The sequence below is a fragment of the Sciurus vulgaris genome (assembly GCF_902686455.1).
Source record: "Sciurus vulgaris genome assembly, chromosome: X".
NCBI lineage: Eukaryota > Metazoa > Chordata > Mammalia > Rodentia > Sciuridae > Sciurus > Sciurus vulgaris.
This window is the reverse complement of record NC_136471.1, coordinates 610,187-629,560: the sequence shown is the minus strand read 5'-3', so window position 1 is coordinate 629,560 and position 19,374 is coordinate 610,187. Positions and strand designations below refer to the sequence as shown.

The window sequence follows — 19,374 nt, the reverse complement described above, 5'->3', positions numbered from 1 at the left end:
TAGAAAGAAGCATTATTTAAAGTATATTAAATAGACTTCTCCCAGGAGGAAGAAGGGGCCCCAAAGGTGGAATCTGTGGGATGCGGCAGTCCTGTCCCTTTTATATATCTAGTTTCCTTTGTTCTCCTGCATTCTTCTCCCTTATCTTGTTCATTTCCCACTATCCTGTATAGTAACTGGCAGATGCTGGTGGGGTTGCCAGAAGGTGGGAAGCGGGAAGGGCCAAGGTGGAGTACTGGGCAGGAAGGGAGCAGCAGCCCAGAGGGCATTAATTAGCAACTCCCTGTCTGCTCAAGAGTTGCTTCATTAACCTTTTGGGAAGGGTCGTATAGGCAGGTAATCTTGACCCATCAAAGGGCTCTGGAGACATGAACTTTCCAATCTCCCCAAGGGCAGTTTCCAAATTCCCAGACCAAAATCGGCCTCCATTTTCTCCATTTGACCCGATCATCTTGCTTCACTTGTTGTGGTCCACCATGGATGGGGCATATCACAGGTGTTTCTGGGGATTTTTGTTTGTTTGTTTTTTGGGCACTGGCAATTGAGTTCAGGGGCACTTGACCACTGAGCCACATCCCCAGCCTTTTTTATATTTTATTTAGAGACAGGATCTCACCAAGTTGCTTAGGGTTTCCCTAAGTTGCTGAGGCTGGCTTTGAACTCGAGGTCCTCCTGCCTCAGCCTCCAAGCCACTGGGATAACAGGCATATGCCACTATGCTTGGCTGTATTGCTGTTTTTAATGAAAGGAAGAAACATGAACTACTGAGGCCAGCCAAGATAGTCCCACTTCCATCTTTGCAGAAGGGGCACAATGCGGGTGTGGGTGAACCCTTTTTGGGTCATTCTTATTTCACTGTTTAGGCTTTCTGTAATGATAGCAGCCTTCAAGTCTCAAGATATTCCTCCTTTTTTTCATATGGAGACTTTGTGTAAGTCTAAAGCCACAGAGGCCTATTGGCCAATGCTAAAACTAGTATTTGGGCTTTTCCTTATGCCTGTGTGCATCCCCCTTGGGATTTTTAGTTTTTCTGTCTTGTCTCTGTTGTTTAAAATCCCAAAGGTCAAATTTAAAACTTGGTTAGTGAAAATATGAGATTTCATTTCAAGCCATGTTTTTCTACTTTAACTTATATTGAGGACAAGCCCTGTTAAAGAACTATTTCTCTTTAAGTCCTCTGCCTTAACAACCAAGGTATTTTTAATAGTGAGGACATAAAGACCGTAGAGAGTTTTTTGTTTTTTTTTTTTTAAATTGGGAGTGTTCTTGAGTAGTATGAACTTGGGTAAAATTAAATGAAGCTTACTTAGCTTTAAGTAATGAAAAAACCTAATGAAGCCATGCGAAGTGGTGCATGCTTGTAATCCTACAGTCTCTGGAGCTGAGGAAGGATTGTAAGTTGTTAGAGGCTAGCCTCCAAAATAGCAAAACCCTGTCACAAAATAAAAAGATAAAAGGGCTGGGGATGTAGATCAGTGACAGAATGCCCTGGGTTCAATCACCAGTACCACAAAAATCAAACAACAAACAGAAAATGAAGTCCAAACCTCTCCAAAACAAAATGACACAAAAACCTAATAAAGACATCAGAAAATTTGAGAAATTATCTTAAAAAGTAAAAAATCTTTGTTTTTTGTACTTAATAAAGTACAAAATCTTTGCTTAAATATATATGTTTATACATATATATGTTTCTTTTTTCTCATTTTAACTTTTTTATGAGTTATTTGTCTTCTTATTTAAGTGTTGGTGTTTTGTTTATTTTATTTCATTTTTGTTTTTGATTGCTTCTCTCATTTTTCTTTCTTTTCTTTCTTCTTCTAATAGCCAAATTCTTTTGTCTTCTCTTTCTCTCTGTTTACTTACTTTGTTATTTATTTTCTCCTCCTTTATAGCCATCACCTAGCTACATCTCTTCTGCATTGTTAATATTTTGAACATTGTAAACTCTATTCTAACTTCCTATCACATTTTCTTTTGTTAATGAACTGTATTTTGCCATCTCCTAGAACTATTTAATTTATATAATTCTTTCCCCTACCATTCATGCTTTTGCAGTTATTAGTACTGTGGATGGTATAATTGACCTGCTGTTTAATGCCAGATCTAATCCACAGATTCTTATTATTTTTGCTGTTGGCAACTGCTGACCCTACTATTCCTGTTTTGTGGTAATTAGTGTTTTAGATGTCATTGTAGGCACCGGGTACTTATTTTAATACTGTATAGTTTGCTTCTGTTGTTGCTACTGGCTTTTCCATGGGGTGCTGGGAGTCTAGGGAACTACAAGCTCACAGGGCAGAGACTGCTGCTGAGCTAAACCCAGCCAAGAGACAGTGCACCTTGCTCCACACACAAATTTAGCACCGACTTCATTCTTTAATACAAAAAAAAGAAAAAGAAACAAGAAAAATCCAAAACTTATGATCAGGTCAAAATAGAAACATCTAGGGGGACCCTCAGGTCCCACTCACAGACATCTACTCCTACAGCAAAAACACAGAGAATGAATATGAAGACTGTGGACACCACGCCTATGAGGGGTTTCGGTATACATCATTCCCTTATGCGTTTAGAATAGACAGAGTTGTTTAGTGAAGAAGAGCAGCCATAGAGCATGTACCCCCACATATCATACTCTATAAAACATAATTTCCAGATTCACAAGAAGGACCCCATTCTTTTGAGATCTACAGGGAAAGTGGAATCCTTAAGCTCTGACACAATGTATACTGTATCAAAATGCACTAATCATCACCAAAAACTAGCAGAGAAACTATACTGAAAAACCCATTTGGAAATATATTGAAAAATTTACAACTACTGGATGTCCCAGAACACATTGGCAAGTGAAGGCTGTGCCTTAAAAGACCCACAAGTAAGAGAGGAAGACCAATCCATTCCAACACATGCATATAACCCAACACATCAATACAAGAAATATGAAAATGTAAGGCAATATGACACCTGCTAAAGTTCATGATTCACCAAAAACTGACATCAAAGATATTGAAGTGAATGCAATACCAGAAAAGAATTCAAAAGAATGATTATAAAAATGATCAATGCATTCCAAGAGCACACAGAAAAACAACTGAATTAATTAAGGAAGTCAATACAGGATATGAGTGAGAAATTTAATAGGAGATAGAGATATTGAAAAGAACAAAACAAAAATTTTAGAAATTAAAGACACAATAAATCAAATAAAATATTCACTTAAAAGTGTCTCTAATAAAGTGGACCATACCGAAGACAGAATCTCAGAGTTGAAAGACAAGTGCCAGACTTGAAGATTCAGATAGTATTAGAAAACAATTAACCATTACCAAAATATACATGAATTTAGGACAACATTAAGAAACCAAATTTAAGAATCACTGGAATTTTGAGGGATGCCAGATGTAGGCTAAAGGCATGGATAACCTCTTTAGAGAAATAATAACAAAATTTTCTAAATCTTGAGAATGAGATGGACATTGATATTCAGTATGCATTCAAAACCCCAAATACACAAGATAAAAAAAGAACCTCTCCACTGCACATTTTAACTAAAATACTTAACATAAAGAACAATGACAGGATTTTAAAAGCTTCAAGAGAAAACACCAGGTCACATTTAGAGGGAAGCCAATTAGAATTACTTCATATTTCTTGGCACAACTTCTAAAATCCAGGAGGACTTGGGATGATGTGTTCCAAGCCCTTTCAGAAAATAACTAACAAGATTGCTATACCAAGCAGGGCTATCCTTCATAATTAAAGATGAAATAAAAGACATCTTTCAAGACAACAGAAACTAAAAGAATTCATGACTACTAAGCAGGCACTACAAAAAATACTTAAAGAAACAAAATGCACAAAATAAATAAAAACAAACCAACACTTTCAAATGAAAAAAATCTCATTTGAAGAGTAGCTAATCAAATGAATAAGAGGACAAAATTAAACATGATAAATAAACCAAAATGGCAGGAGTTGATAAACATCTCTCCATAGTAACATTGAACATAAATGGTCTCAGCTTTCCAATTAAAAGACACAGGCTGAAAGAATGGGTTAAAATACAAGACCAAACTATATGTTGTTTATAAGACGCTCACCTTACAGGCAAAGATAGCCACAGGCTGAAAGTGAAAGGATGGAAATTGATATACTTTGCAAATTGAGCCTGAAAACCAGCAGAAGTAGTGACTCTCATATCCAACAAAGCCAACTTCAAGCCAAAATTAATCAGAAGAGTCAAAGAAGGTCATGTCATACTGGCAAAGGGAACAATCAAACAAGAAGATACAATTATAGTAAATATTTATGCCCCAAACATTGGTACACATAATTACATAAAACAGATACTACTCCAGTTAAAGGCTCAGACTCCAGTACAATAAAACTGTGTGATTTCTCACCAATAGATAGGTCATCCCGACATAAATTCAGTATAGACTGTTCAGACTTAAAAATATTATAAATAAAATGGACTTAACAGATATCTATAGAATATTTCATCCAAAAAGAGCCAAATTTGCTTTAATCTCAGTTGCTTGTGGAATTTTCTCTAAACCAGACAATATTTAAGACCATAAAGCAACTCTTACCTAATACAAAAAAGAATGTAATTTCTTGCATATTATCTGATCATAATAAATGAAATTAGAAATCAACACATACACACAAAAACTACAGAAACTCTGTGAACCAATGGAGATTGAACAATACACTTTTTTTTTTGCGGTGCTGGGGATTGAATCCAGGGCCTTGTGCTTGCAAGGCAAGCACTCTACCAACTGAGCTATCTCCCCAGCCCAACAATACACTTTTGAATGATGAGTTGGTGGTAGAAGAAATCCCAGTAGAAATTTAAAACATGATAATAGTAAAGTAATATATCAGAACCTCTAGAACATGGTGGTCCTAAGAGGAAATCTTATGAGTGCCTACCTAAGAAAATCAGAAAGATCCAAATTAAGCAACCTAATGATATATCTCAACACTTATGAAAAATAAGAAGAAAGTAAACCAAAACCAATTAGAAGCAAATAAGAGCAGAACTGAAATCAATGAAATGAAGAATAAAAAAGCAATACAAGGATCACTGAAATAAGATGGTTCTATGAAAAGATAAACAAGAATGATAAACCCTTAGCCTAACTAACCTAAGGAAACTGAGAGAAGACCCAAATTAATAAAATGAGAGATAAATAAAGGAGAAATAACCACAAACATTACAGAAATCCAGAGGATCATTAGAGACTATTTTGAAAACTTATACTGTAATAAGTTGGAAAACCTAGAATAAATGGACACAATTTTAAACATATATGAGCAACCCAAATTGAACTAGGAAAATATAGAAAACCTAAACAGAATAATATCAAGCAACGAATGTTTTTTATTTATTAATTTTTTTTTTTTTGCGGTGCTGGGGATCAAACCCAGGGCCTTGTGCTTGCAAGGCAAGCACTCTACGACTGAGATATCTCCCCAGTCCCACAATGGATGTTTTTGACCTATTCACTCTACTGTGCTGGTGGTTTTAAAAGTGCATACATACATCAGTAATTATAAAATTCTATGCTTTAAATATGTGTAATATGTTAATTATAAATCAATGAATTTTTTTTTTAAAAACCCTTTGTCCTATCCCTTCCAGCCCACACCTATGCATTCATAGAACACATATATTTAGAAGAGGCTTTCAGAGACCAGAACATTTTTCTTCCTGATAAGTGTATATTAGCCTATTGTTGTTTCAGAATTTTTTTTTTGCTATGGGTTTATTTTTTTTTTAATTTTTACAGAATGTATTTTGATTCATTGTACCCAAATGGGGTACAACTCTTAATTCCTATGGTTGTACACACTGTAGATTCACACCATTCATGTACTCATACATGTACATAGGTAATGATATTTGTCTCTCAAGTAATGAATTTGAAACACCAATTAAAAGCCTTCCAACAAAGGAAAGTCCAGGACCAGATGGATTATTGTTGGAATCCTACCAGACCTTTAAACAAGAACTAATCCCAATGCTCCTCAAATTATTCCTTGAAATAGAAAGTGGTGAAACACTTCCAAATTAGTCCTAAAAAGCCAGTGTCATGTTATATCAAAACCAGATAAGGACACATCAAAGAAAGAAAACTACAGGCCAATATCCCTGATGAACTTAGAAGCAAAGATGCTTAGTAAAAATTTGCAAATCATATCCAACAACATATTAAGAAGACATAATTTAGTACCCATTCATAAGAGCACTGAAGAAACAAGGGATAGAGGGAACCTACTTGAACATCATAAAGGTTATATATGACAAACCCCAAGCCAACATCATAGTGAATGGGGAAAAACTAAAAGCTTTTCCCTTAAAATCTGGGACAAGACAGGGATGTCCATTCTCACCACACCAAGAGTGCTAGAAGTACTAGCTGGAGCAATTAAGCAAGAGAAGGAAATAAAAGGGATAAAAATAGGAAAGGAAAAATCAAATTATCATTGTTTGCAGATGATATGATTCTATACCTAGATCAAAAAACTCCACCCAAAGACTGCTAGGGCTAATAAACAAATTTGGGAAAGAAACATGTTATGAGGTCAACATACAAAAATCAATAGCTTTCCTATATACCAACAATGAATCTTCTGAGGAAGAAGTCAGGAAAACCATCCCATTCACAGTACTCTCAAAAAATACCTAGGAATAAATCTAACCAAGGAGGTGAAAGACCTCTACAATGAAAACTATAGAACATTGAAGAAAGAAATTGAAGACATGAGAAGCAGAAAAGAAAGTATTTCTCAAGAAAGACAAAGGAAAGAAGACAAAGCATATTTTTTATGGGTTTGGGGGTTAAACTTATCCCAATTTCTAAAGATGTAGCTGAGAACTGACTCTTGGAGTATGGACATGTAGTTACCCATCTGGAAGAGAAGACAAAGAGTATGTTAGAGGGTGAGGTGTCCCTCTATCCCTTTCAGCATGTGAACTGATGGAATTCTGGCCTTAAGCATTGTTACTGCACTGTATCTTCCATTGGGTCTCCACCTGGAGATTCCTTACCCTATTGTCTTAATGTACATCTGTGAGCATTGTAACTATTGGACCTCCACATGCCAGATGAGGTCCTTCACATTTCTCCAAGCCATGAGCCATTAAGGACAGAATGCTGCAAAATAATGGAGGCTATGGGAAGCCTTACCCTGAGAGCGCCTGATGTTTTCCCACCATTTAAAAAAACTAGAATCCATTATAAATGGATTAGTAATAGTTAGTTGGCTTGCAGAGAGATTAATAGATCCTGAGGCAACTGACAGAAAAGATGAAGGAAAAGACAAGGCAAGCATTGAGTAAGGTCTCCTATCCTTGTGGCACACAAGTAACACCCTTTTGACGCTGGACATGTTCAAGGAGCAGATTCAACAAAATGCCAGGAAACTGGAGACAGCTTAGAGAGTTCTAAGGGAGAGTCCTAAAATTTGGAGGAAGAAATGACCCTGTGCCATAATCTAGGAAGAGAGAGAGCCTGTCAGGGTCCTACAGCTATGCCATTAAGGAGGGATGAGGATGAGAACTATCATTGAGGTCTGGAGAGAAGTAGGGCAGTACAAAAGAAAGTAGTGAAGAGGAGTCTGAAGCCTAGGGTCAGTCCAAAGACAGAACAGCAGTGAAAAAAGATAAGGGAGAGGGTGGAGATTCCAATGTGAGGAGGGGGAAAAGGAAAGAGAACAGAAATGAACACCTAAGAATGTACTAAGCCTTTTCATAATACATATATTGTGATTGCATGTCTAATTGCCTGTCTCCATTATCAAACTGTATTTTGTGAGGCAGAAAATTCTATGACTAAATGTCATAGAATAATCGCAATTACAACTCTATCGCTAACTAAATGAGTGAAATTAGGCTGCATATGTAACTTGTTTAAAGTTAATTTTCACTAGCAAAAATAAAAATAATGACTGAATCTTTCTGAGTCTATGTTATCTTATATCTAAACTTTGAATAATTTTTAAAACTATGTTTGTAATAAAAATCGTTATCCAGGACTTAGAAAAATACAAACTAGTGCTTTTTTTCATCTTGTTTCGTGGTGCTGGGGATTGAACCCAGGACCTTGTGCCTTTAGAAGCAAGCACTCTACTAGCTGAGCTATATCTCTAGTTAGGCTTTCTTTCATTTTGGAGTCATACTAGAGTATTTTCTAATAAGCTTGATTGAATTTATCAGACTCTCATTAGAGAATGTAACTTTTCTGTCCTACTGTATTTGACTAAAAATTCAAAACTGATGAAGTCATAGATGATTTGGAGACCTATAAGCTTAGAAATGTAAATATGCAGAAATAGATATGTTCTTATGAGTTTATAGTTCAATAGAGAACTTCTTCCTGCTGGTTCTCTCCTAAGTAAATGACAACATTTGAGAATTGTGATTTTACATACTTCATAGAGCTGTTGTGAGTATAACAAAATAATAATTAATAACACTAACTCAACTAATAATTACTGAATTAAAATTTATTGATGTCAGCTAAGAAGATAATAGGAAGCGAGGTCCATTTCCTTTGGTCCTGGCAGCCCCATTCAGCCTTCAAAAAAGGTAATTATCCTTTTGTCTAAGAGGGTAATTCTGAGATATATTAGTACTTATGAAATTGAGTAAGCACTTACTTGTCACAAATGTTCATCTTGTTATATGCTGGAGCTTAGTTGTGGCATACTTTAAATCTGTACAAATGGCTTCGGTTAATAAATTTCAGGGTGTGGTACTGAGAAGCATTGTTCTTTAAAATCGTAGATCTTAAACTTTACTTTAAAAATCATGTTACTGACATAGAAAGATCTGAGCTGTTCAGAAAAGCTACAGCCCCGCCATCCAGACAAGGTACAATCTCTCAGATCAGAAGTCTTTCAGCAAAGAGGTCATATGACATAAATTTGCGTTCACTCACAGAATTTTGGGCCATTTCTATCCCTAAGCTTAGTGTTAACTCTTCACTCATTGCCTTATTTTTCTTGGAACCTATTAAAATACTACTTCATTTAACTTTTATCTAAACTCTATCCCTGTGTTTTCCTTTTCCCCCTCTTCATATCAGCGATCAAACCTGGGTTACTCTACCACTGAGTTACATCCCCAGTCCTTTTCATTTTTATTTAGAGACAGGTCTTGCTAAGTTTCTGGGGCTGCCCTCAAACTTGCTGTCATTCTTCCTCAGTTTTCCTTTTTGGAAGATGCAGTTTAGCTTGTGTTGAAAGCATAAGGGAACTTTGAAGGAGCAAGAGTTAAGTTCAGCTTTTGTTTCCAGACTTGAATAACTAGACAGTACTTTAACATGTGACATATATAACAGGAATCTCAATACATATAATACATTTAAAATTCTATAGAGAATTTTGTGCTCATCCTCTAAGGACTGAGTACTTTGTCTTTTTACAAATGGCAACAAGACTTCTCTTTGGTAAGCCAACTTTCTTAGTTTCCTTTCTGACTGAAAGATCCAATTGACTTTGCAGCTTTGCTATATATTTGCTTCTGAGCTTGTTTTTTAAGAATTATATTTTATCAAATGAATACTTGCTCATTTAACAATAATATAATCTGGTCACAAAGACAGTCTGATCTCTGAGGTCGTCATATTTTTAGGTTTTGAAAGCAGTTCAAGGACCAATTGATTTTGGTCTCTTTAGTGATTTAAAAAAATAATTCTTTTAGAATTTGCTTCTCTGGGCTGGGGTTGGGGCTCAGTGGTAGAGCACTTACCTGGCACATGTGAGGCACTGGGTTCGATCTTCAGCACCACATAAAAATAAGTAAATAAAGATATCGTGTCCATCTACAGCTAAAAAGAATTTGCTTCTCTGATATGTTCACTCTCTGATCTTATTATTCATGTCATAAACTTATGTGCACATGAAACTAATAAAAACATAAAATTATCTTGATACTTTCCATGTCAGTCAAGGTTGCCATGGTTTGTCATAGGAATAAATAAAAATGAACCGAAAATGTGAAGATCTGTAAAATGCAGAATGAACACATTTTTTATGGTTACTTAGATACAGAAAATAGAGTTCTTTTTCATAAATGGGTTGGATAGAGGAAATACTGTTTTTCATATTCTTATTTCTCAAAATTTTTCTAATGAAGCAGAAAGTGAAATGTGATAACAAATATAGCTTTTTCTCCTGAAGGAGCTATTTTAACTCTTCTGTTTAGCTACACTTGCATAGGTGTTTTCAATTTCTTTGTCTTCGGGGCAAGTGTGGGTAAATTCTTCACGAGCATAGGCATTGTGGAGATAGCGCCAGACTCCTGAGAATTCTGCTGGAATGTCAAAGTCACGGTATTTCTTGGCAGCAACCTACAATTTTGTAAAAAAGTGTAAAAAGAAGTTGGTCGTAAAAAGCATCAGTAATGTGACTATTGTATAGAAAAACATCTCGAAAATCAAGTATTATAAACTTAAATACTCTCGAATTTACTATTTTAATATTTTGTCTACAAATGTAGGCAACACTAAATGATTGGATCATGTTTATTTTGAGGCTATATTTGATTATGAAAACATTTACAAGAAGGGGACACAGAAAAGGAGAGCATTTCACCCTCACTAGACTAAGAGCTTATTAGGGTCCTGATTATGTCATTTTCATGTACTTCGTCAGGCATATAACACAGTAAATTCTGTGAAAGTTCTCTTCAAAAATATTTGTTAAATTAATGATTAAATTATCAAATTATAATATGTTTTTCACTTGCTATGATCTAACGCACTATTCCAAGTATTTTTTCATACTTTAATTTATTGAATTTTCTCTTGAAAATTGTGTGAAAAGGATGGTATTATTATTCTTGTTCTGTAGACAAGATAGTAAAAACACCTTTTGATTTAGGAAGAAACAAGAATGTTCCAGAGGATATCATTATGAATCTTTTATATTAAGGGAGAAAGGATACTTCGTGATAGCAACTCACAAACCCCTCCCATACTATTGTAGCCTCCCCTATAAACACTTACTTTAATAATGTTCAGTTTGGGTAACAAGCTGCAGTCAGCCAGTGTTAGCTGATCCCCATCCAAGAACAATCTTCTGGAAACTCTGAGTTCCTCAGCATTGTCTGGATCAATTTCATCCAGAAGTGGGGTGTTTAAGTAGTCATCAAGACGTTTAAACTCTCTGAGCAGAGATTTTTCAAAATCTGAGGTAATTAAGTCATTAAGTTACTTATAAATGTATTATCCTCATATATACACTTTAAATATGCTTTTCACAATTTAGACATTTCCGTTTATATACATAGCTAACACTGGCTCTTGAATATTGACTTAACTATATAGAATGCTCAAATATTCAATGGTGAGACACAGATCAAATGGTGAGTAGAAATATATTGGATTTTTCTTGTGCAGGTGAAGTGGTAGGAGAGTCAAAGAAAAACAATATATGTTATCCAACAGAAGAGTCAGAAAGTGGAAGAGGAGATAAAATTTTCCTGACTCAGAGGATAGTAAATTTGTTCAAAAATGTTTGTGGGAAATGGTAGATCCTATAGTTTAAGGATTCTTAAAGATTCAGGTAGTTCATACTTGGCATGCCAATGCTTTAATTGAGCTAAGTTGGTAATTGCTATATTAATCTTTGATTATAAATCTAATAAAACTTTATGCAAGGGAATTTCAGAGGAGAGAATAAAAACTGAGAGGAAGAATAAGCTGTTACCCAATATATGCTATATATTCAGGAAAATCCTATTTTAGCTGAGTGAGAAGGAGAAAAATAGAGATTTAAAGAAAGAAATCTTACTCTTATTTGCCTCCTTTTGTGTATTCTTAATGTATGCAGAGAATTTGGCAAAGAGGTTACAGCCCACATCAAAGGATTCCTTGTACTTGGGACTCAGGTGAGGATACCTTAAAAAGAAACACAAGGGAACAATCATTCACTCTATGTTCACTAGTTTACTGGGAAATTAGTGACTATAATTCAAAGTTTATTTACCTGTAGCAACAATGTTTAAAGTGGTGGTAAATTTCCCATACATATATTTTAAAGGCCATTTGTTACAAGATATGGAAAAAACCCAACATATATTCAAAGATAAGTAGTAGAAAATATAGTTTTAAATTTGATGATTTATAAAGCAAATAAAGGAATGAAGAGGATGGAGATAATGGGGAAAAAAGTTGTCAAGATATACTCCTCTTTGTAATACAAATTTCATTTACCATAATCAAACGAAATTATGTAATAATGTAATTAACCACACTAACAAATTAAATAAAACCTATATTATCATGAATAGATGCAGAAGAAGGATTCAACACAAAACAAGCACCTTGTAGAGATATCTGCACTCTGATGTTCATTGCAGCATTAGTCACAAAGGTTATGATATGGAAGCAACCTAAGAATCCATTGATGCATCTATGACTAAATAAATAAATTGTGGTATATACATGAAATGGAATATCATTCAGTCTTAAAAAAGAAGAGACCCTGCCATTTGCAACTACATAAATGAACCAGAGCACATTATACTGAGTGAAATAAATCAATCCCAGAAAGAAAAATACTGTATGCTCTTGTTTGTGTGTGGTATCTAAAAAAGTCACATGCATTGAAACAGGGAGTATAACATGTTATTAGGGTGATGGCATGGGGAATAGGAAATACATGTTACTCAAAGGGGATAAAGTTGCAGTAATGTACGATGAATAAGTCTAGAAATATAATGTATAATTCCAAGTTTATAGTTAACAGTGTTTGCTAAGAGAGTAGGTACTTGTATCACACAAAATATGTAACTATGAGCTGTGGCGCACACCTGTAATCCCAGCAGTTTGGGAGGCTGAGGATGGAGGATCATAAGTTCAAAGCCAGCCTCAGCAACTTAGTGAGGCCCTGAGAAACAGCAAGACCCTGTCTCAAAATAAAAATAAAAAGGCTGGGGATGTGGGTCAGTGGTTCAGCGCCTCTGGGTTCAATCCCCAGTAAACAAAAACAACAACAACAACAAAAAACAAACTATGTGAGGTGATGGATATGTTAATTTTTGCAGTAGTAATCACTTCACTATGTATATGAAAACATCATGTTTTTACAACTTCAATGTACACAATAAAAATAAAGGTTAAAAATCAATCCTGTTTACAAAAAAAACCTTATTGGCAACTAGAAATGGTCAGGCTGAAACTTAGGTATCTTCCTTGATTTATCTATTTCCCTTCAACAATACATTTGACCCATCAGCAATTACAGTCAGCTCACCTTTCAAAATTTACCCAGAATCTGTCCACTTCTCACCAATTCCATTGTCCCTGACTAGTCCAAACCCTGTATTACTGTAATAGCTTCTCCCCATTCCCATGCTTGTCTGTCATACCTCTGGAATACTCTCCATCTGTAACCAGAGCAATCATGTTAAAATAAAATGTAAATCATATCATGTCTCCTCTATGTTCATTACTCTGCAATAACCTCATCTCGCTCAGATTCACAGCCCAATTCCTTACAGTGGTCTATAAGGACTGACGTGATTGGATCACATCTTACTTGTCTGCTCTTATCTCTCACTCACCGACCTTCTTCAAATACACCTGACTAACTCCTACTCCAGGACCTTCTCTGTAACACTGGAACCCTTCTCCTGTTCCTAACACCCACTACTTTCTTCCTTTCTTTTATTGTTCTCCTTGGTATTTTTCATCATCTAAAAGAATTTACATTTTGTAGAGAGAAGATGCAGATTAGAGGAAGGATGCACTTCCCAGCAGTTCCTCAGTACCCAACTTATAAAGCAGTAAACTGCTTCTCAGAGAGGTGGGTAATTAAGGGAACTCACTGAAACTTAATACTGAACTGTGAAAGGAAACATGGACACACAGAAAGTCAGAAACTTGAGCATAATATAAGAAATAACATGTTAGAGATGTGCCAGCTTGGCCACCAACAGCAGCAGTGGTGGTAGCTCAGGGGAAAAATCTCTAACACATTCTTTCTGGAAGTGAAAGATACAATAGATCAAATTAAAAATTCACTTGAAAGCATTACTAACATAGATTATATTTTGAAGAAAACAGAATTCCAGTCCTTGAAGACAACATATATCAACTTGAATACATAATATACAATAAAGGGAAAAAAGATACAATATGACCAGAATATATAAGAACTCTGGGATAACATTGAGAGATTATATCTTAGAGTCACTGGGAAAGAAGAAAACATACAGGTACAGGTCAAAGGTATTAAGAATATTTTCAATGAGATGATATCAGAAAAATTTCCCCATGATAGAAATGAGATAAACATCCACATAAAAGATGCATACAGGAACTGAAACACACTAGATCCGAAAAAACCTTTTCAAAACACACCATAATCAAAATGCCTAACATATAGTATCAAAAGTTGTAAGACTGAAACACCAGGCCACGTTTAGAGACAAATCAATAAGGTTCACTTCTGACTTCTCAACTCAGACCCTAAAAATAAGGAGGATCTGGAATGAGGTACTAAAAGCTCTAAAAATTTGCCAGACAAGCTTACTATATCCAGCAAAGCCATCTTTAAAATTGATGTAAAAATAAAAACTTTCCACAACAAGGATAAACTAAAATAATTCACTAAGAAGCATTCACCACTAAGCCAGAACTACAAAGAATATTTAAAGGCAAACAGAAGAACTCAGAAACAAACCCAAAAGCTCCCAAACAGATGGACACTCATTAGAAGAGAAACTAAGTGAAAATCAAGATAGAATTAAATGTAGCAAAGAAACCAAAATAGCAGGAAATAACAAACACCTATTCATAACAACACTGAATGTAAATGGTCTTGACTCCTCAATTAAAAAACACAGATTTAGGAGAATGGATCAAAAAACAAGATTCAACTCTATGCTGTCTGCAAGACTTATAGGCAAAGACACCCATAGTCTGAAGGTAAAAGGATGGAAAGAATATTCCAATTCAAAAAGAGTTTAAAAAAAAAGCAGGAGTAATTATTCTCATGTCTGACAAATTAAATTTCAAGCAAAAATTAATCAGAAAAGACAGATACATCCTGGTAAAGGGAACAATCCAAGAAAAAGGTATGATAGTAAATATATTTACCCCAAATGTCAGAGCACCCAATTACATAAAAAAGTTCCTTAACATTAAATCTCAGACAGACACAATACAATATTACTGGGTGTTTTCAATCCACCCTTATCACCAAAGAAAATCATCAAAGCATTAAACCAATAAAGATATTTCTGACCTAAATACTATAAAAAAATGGATCTACAGACTATTTTGTCCCAAAACAGAAGAATTTACCTTCTTGGCTCATGGAACATTTTTTAAAACAATATATTCTATATCACAATGTGAGCATTAGCAAATACCAAAAAAATCTGTATAATCCTGTGCATCCTATCAGATCATAATGAAGCTAGAAATCAACATTAAGAAATAGAATAGAAACCAAACACATGAAGATTGAGCAATAATCCTTTAAATGAAGAATGGATCAAAGAAGAAATGGGAGAAGAAATCAAGAAATTCTTGGAAGCAACTGAGAACAGATATATAACGTATCATACTTAGTATGAAAGCAGTACTAAGAGGAAAATTTATAACACTGAGTCTACATTAAAAAGTAGAGTTGGGTGTGATGGTACACACTTGTAATCCCAGCAACTCAGGAGGCTAGGGCAAAGGGATCACAAGTTCAAAGCCAGCCTCAGCAAGTTTGTGAGGCCCTAAGCAACTTAGTGAGATCCTGTCTCAAAATAAAAAATAAAAAAGAAGGGCTGGGGATGTAGCTCAGTGGTTAAGCACCCCTAGGTTCAATTTCCAGTACCCCCTCAAAAAAAAAAATGGATCCCAAATAAATCTGCCTTAAGGCCTTAGAAAAGGAATAACAAACTAATCAAAAAATAAGTAGAATACAGGAAATAATTAAGATCAGAGTTGAAATTAATGGCATTGAAAATTTAAAAAAAATACACAGGATCAATGCAAAAAAGAGTTCTTTGAAAGACAAGTAAGATCAATAAACCCTTAACCAAACTAACCAAAAGAATGAGAAAGCAGACCCAAATTAACAAAATTAGAGATGAAAAAGGAGGTATTACCACAGACCCTTATGAAATCCAGAGGACCATAAACTATTTTGAAAATTTATATTCTAATACTGGGAAATCTAGAAGACATTGACAAATTTCCAGAATATATGACCTGCTCAAATTGAACTAGGAAGATAATAGAAAACCTAAATGAGTCAATATCAAGTAATAAAATTGAAATAGCAACTAAAAGTCTACAAAGAAAAGCTCAGGACCAGATTCTCAGTTGAGTTCTTCCAGACCTTTAAAGAAGAATTACCACCAGAATTAAATTATTCCATGAAATTGAAAGGGGAACACTCCCAAATACATTCTATGAAGCCAGTATAACCCTGATAACAAAACCAGATATACATATCAAGGAAAGAAAAATACAGAACAATATCTCTGATGAACACAGATGTCAAAATTGTTAATAAAATATTAGAAAAATACATTAAAATCACATCAAGGAAATAGTACACCATGACCAAGTGGGCTTCATTCCAGGGATGCAAGGTTGGTTTGACATGTGCCAATCAATAAATGTAATTCACCACATACATAGAGTTAGGGACAAGAATCATATGATCATCTCAATAGATGCAGGAAAGGCTTTTGATAAATGCAGCACCCATTCATTTTAAAAATGCTGAAGAACCCAGGCACAGAAAGAACTTACTTCAATATTATAAAGGTTACACATGACAAACCTGAAGCCAACATCATACTGAATGGAGAAAAACTGAAAACATTTCCTCTAAAATCAGGAACAAGACAAGGATGTCCACTGTCAACACTTATATTCAATATAGTTTTCAAAACTCTAGCCAGAGCAATCAGGCAAGAGAAGGAAATTAAAGGGATAGAAAAATAAGAAGTCACACTAACTCTGTTTGGTGATGACATACTTCTATATCTAGAAGACTCAAAATAATTCCAGAAGACTTATAAAGCTGATAAACGAATTAAGTAAAGCATCAGCATACAAGATCAACATCCAAATCAATATCTTTCCTAAACTCTATACTCCAACAGTAATTCTGCTGAGAAAGAAATCAGAAAACCATCCATTTTATAATAACCTAAAAAAACTGATAATTAATCTATGAGATGAAAGAGCTCTACAGTGACAACTGTAGAACACTGGATAAAGAAAGCAAAGAAAACCTTAGATGGAAAGACCTCTCATGTTCTTGGAGAGGCAGAATTAATATTGTCAAAATGGCCATACTACCAAAAGTGCTATACAGATTCAATGCAATCCCTTTCAAAACACCAGTGGTATTCTTCACAGAAATAGAAAACACGGTCCTAAAATTCATTTGGAAAAACAAGAGACCCCAAACAGCCAAAGCCATGCTGAGCAAGAAGAGTGATGCAGGAGGCATCACCAATACCTGATCTGAAATTATACTACAGAGTTATAGTAACAAAAACATCATGGTACTAACACCATAACAGACATGAAGTCCAGTGGAATAGAATAGAAGACACAGAAACAAACCCACATAGATACAGTCGTCTGATACTTGATAAAGATGCCAAAAATATGTTGGAGAAAAGAGCCTTTTAAACAAATGGTGCTGGGAAAACTGGGTACGCACATGTAGAAAAAGAAAATAGATTCCTATATCTCACTCTGCACAAATATCAAATAAAATTGAATCAAAGACTTGGAATTATACCAGAAACCTTGCAAGTGCTTGAAGAAAACATAATGTCCACAAGTCCATCACACAGGTGCAGGCACCAATTTCCTTAACAGGACCCTTAAAGCTCAAGAAATAAAACCACAGTCAAAAAGTGGAATGCCATAAAATTAAAAAGCCTCTGTACAGCAAAGGAAAGGATTAAGAGAGTGAAGAGAGTAACATAATATAAAGCTGCTCCCCTGCCCTTTACACTGCAGTCATTTCTCTGCCTCCCAACTTACAGCCTAGCTTGTCAGTCTGTGAACATCCTAGCCAGCCATTGGTTCATAAGTCAGCTGGCAAGTATTCTTCTCCATTATTGGTCCCTGTTAGCCCGCGGAATTCCACTGCTTACGAATGGCTCCCCACCATTTTCTCTCTCTCTCTCTCTCCTCCTCACTTTCATGCTCTCTCCTCCTGGCTTTCACTCTCTCTCTTGCACATGTGCTCTCTCTTTCTCTTTCTCTCATTTTCTCTCTTACCCTGCAGGGAGACACTCTGCCTGTTTGCTTAATAAACTCTCTTATGTCAGTTCCCATGTCCGGAGTGGTTTCTGGGTTCTTACATTGGTGCCGTGACTTGGATGAGCTCTTCCACTGTCTCTTAAGCAAGTGGAACCCCATCTGATGCCCCAGTGACCCCCAGACATGGTCTCACCTTCCATTCACACTGATGCTCTGCTCTGCATCCATCATCGGACTTCGGTTTGGTGACTTCCCTAGGTAGGTTCCCCTAGGCCGACTTAAACACTCCTCTGCCAACCTGAGAAGTGACCGTTGAGTGGCCAGGGCTCTTGAGGTGGCTGAGGGGTGGGAATACCCCCAGCCACAACTTTTATAGTTATGGCTGGCACACTTAGTTGGTCTTATCTGCCAAGTGGGTTCCGATTATATGGTGCAGATTCTCAGGGTTGAGGGTCCTCTTTGCGCCAGTTAAATAAAAGGGTAAATAACTGTAAAGTTATAGTCATTGAAGTTATGACTGATGAGACTGGCTTGCTGGATGGTTAAGATCAAACCTAAAAATTGAAATTAAATACAGAGGCCAAGAAAAACCAGTACCTGGATCTTGCCTTTAGTCAGCCTGAACCCAGGGAACAAGAGGACTTCTCTAAGGAGGTTAGCAACTCTGGGTCACACAACCTACCAATCAGGGCGATTGATGAGACCACTAGAGGATGAAAAGCCAATCAGTGCACCTGTTGCAGAGGAGGGTCAAGGAAAAAGGGAGACATCCCTGGTACTTTCAAGGGAAGCCACTTCACCAAGAAGACCCTAACTAGGGAATGGCACTAAGGAGCTAAGAAACTGCTCTCAAGTTCCCCATGAGTGACCCCTGTGGGAACTCAGCTGACTCTTTCATAAGACAGGAACAGGTCAATTTGACCAGCTTGATCTTAGACACCTAGCAAAACAGTTAAAACCAAAATATAGCCATTCTTGGGCATTTAAAAGAATCAATATATAAATGTAACTTAAGATGTACACTTGTGTTAGCCCACTAGAATAAAGACTGGAAGCTACAAAGGAGAGATTCTTAGGCAAATGTGCCTGATACCTATCAAGAGAAACTGCCAGAGTCAGA

General features: G+C 35.8%; 1 protein-coding gene and 1 long non-coding RNA gene across 2 annotated transcripts in view; both read right to left on the bottom strand.

The window, feature by feature from the left end:
- Positions 1-1,751: 1,751 nt before the first annotated feature.
- LOC306651769 overlaps positions 1,752-19,374 on the bottom strand; it is a 100,478-nt gene continuing 82,855 nt past the window's right edge. The window contains exon 2 of the long non-coding RNA XR_013761200.1: positions 1,752-3,746. This is a non-coding gene — a long non-coding RNA (uncharacterized lncRNA). The remainder of the gene's footprint in view (positions 3,747-19,374) is intronic.
- Positions 1,797-19,374, bottom strand: part of CLIC2 (chloride intracellular channel 2) — a 58,115-nt gene continuing 40,537 nt past the window's right edge. Inside the window, exons 4-6 of the mRNA XM_079124557.1 lie at positions 11,809-11,915; positions 11,022-11,203; positions 1,797-10,364 (exon numbers count right to left, since the gene is read on the bottom strand). Of these exons, the coding sequence (XP_078980683.1) occupies positions 10,203-10,364; positions 11,022-11,203; positions 11,809-11,915 (451 nt within the window). The 3' untranslated portion in view covers positions 1,797-10,202. The remainder of the gene's footprint in view (positions 10,365-11,021; positions 11,204-11,808; positions 11,916-19,374) is intronic.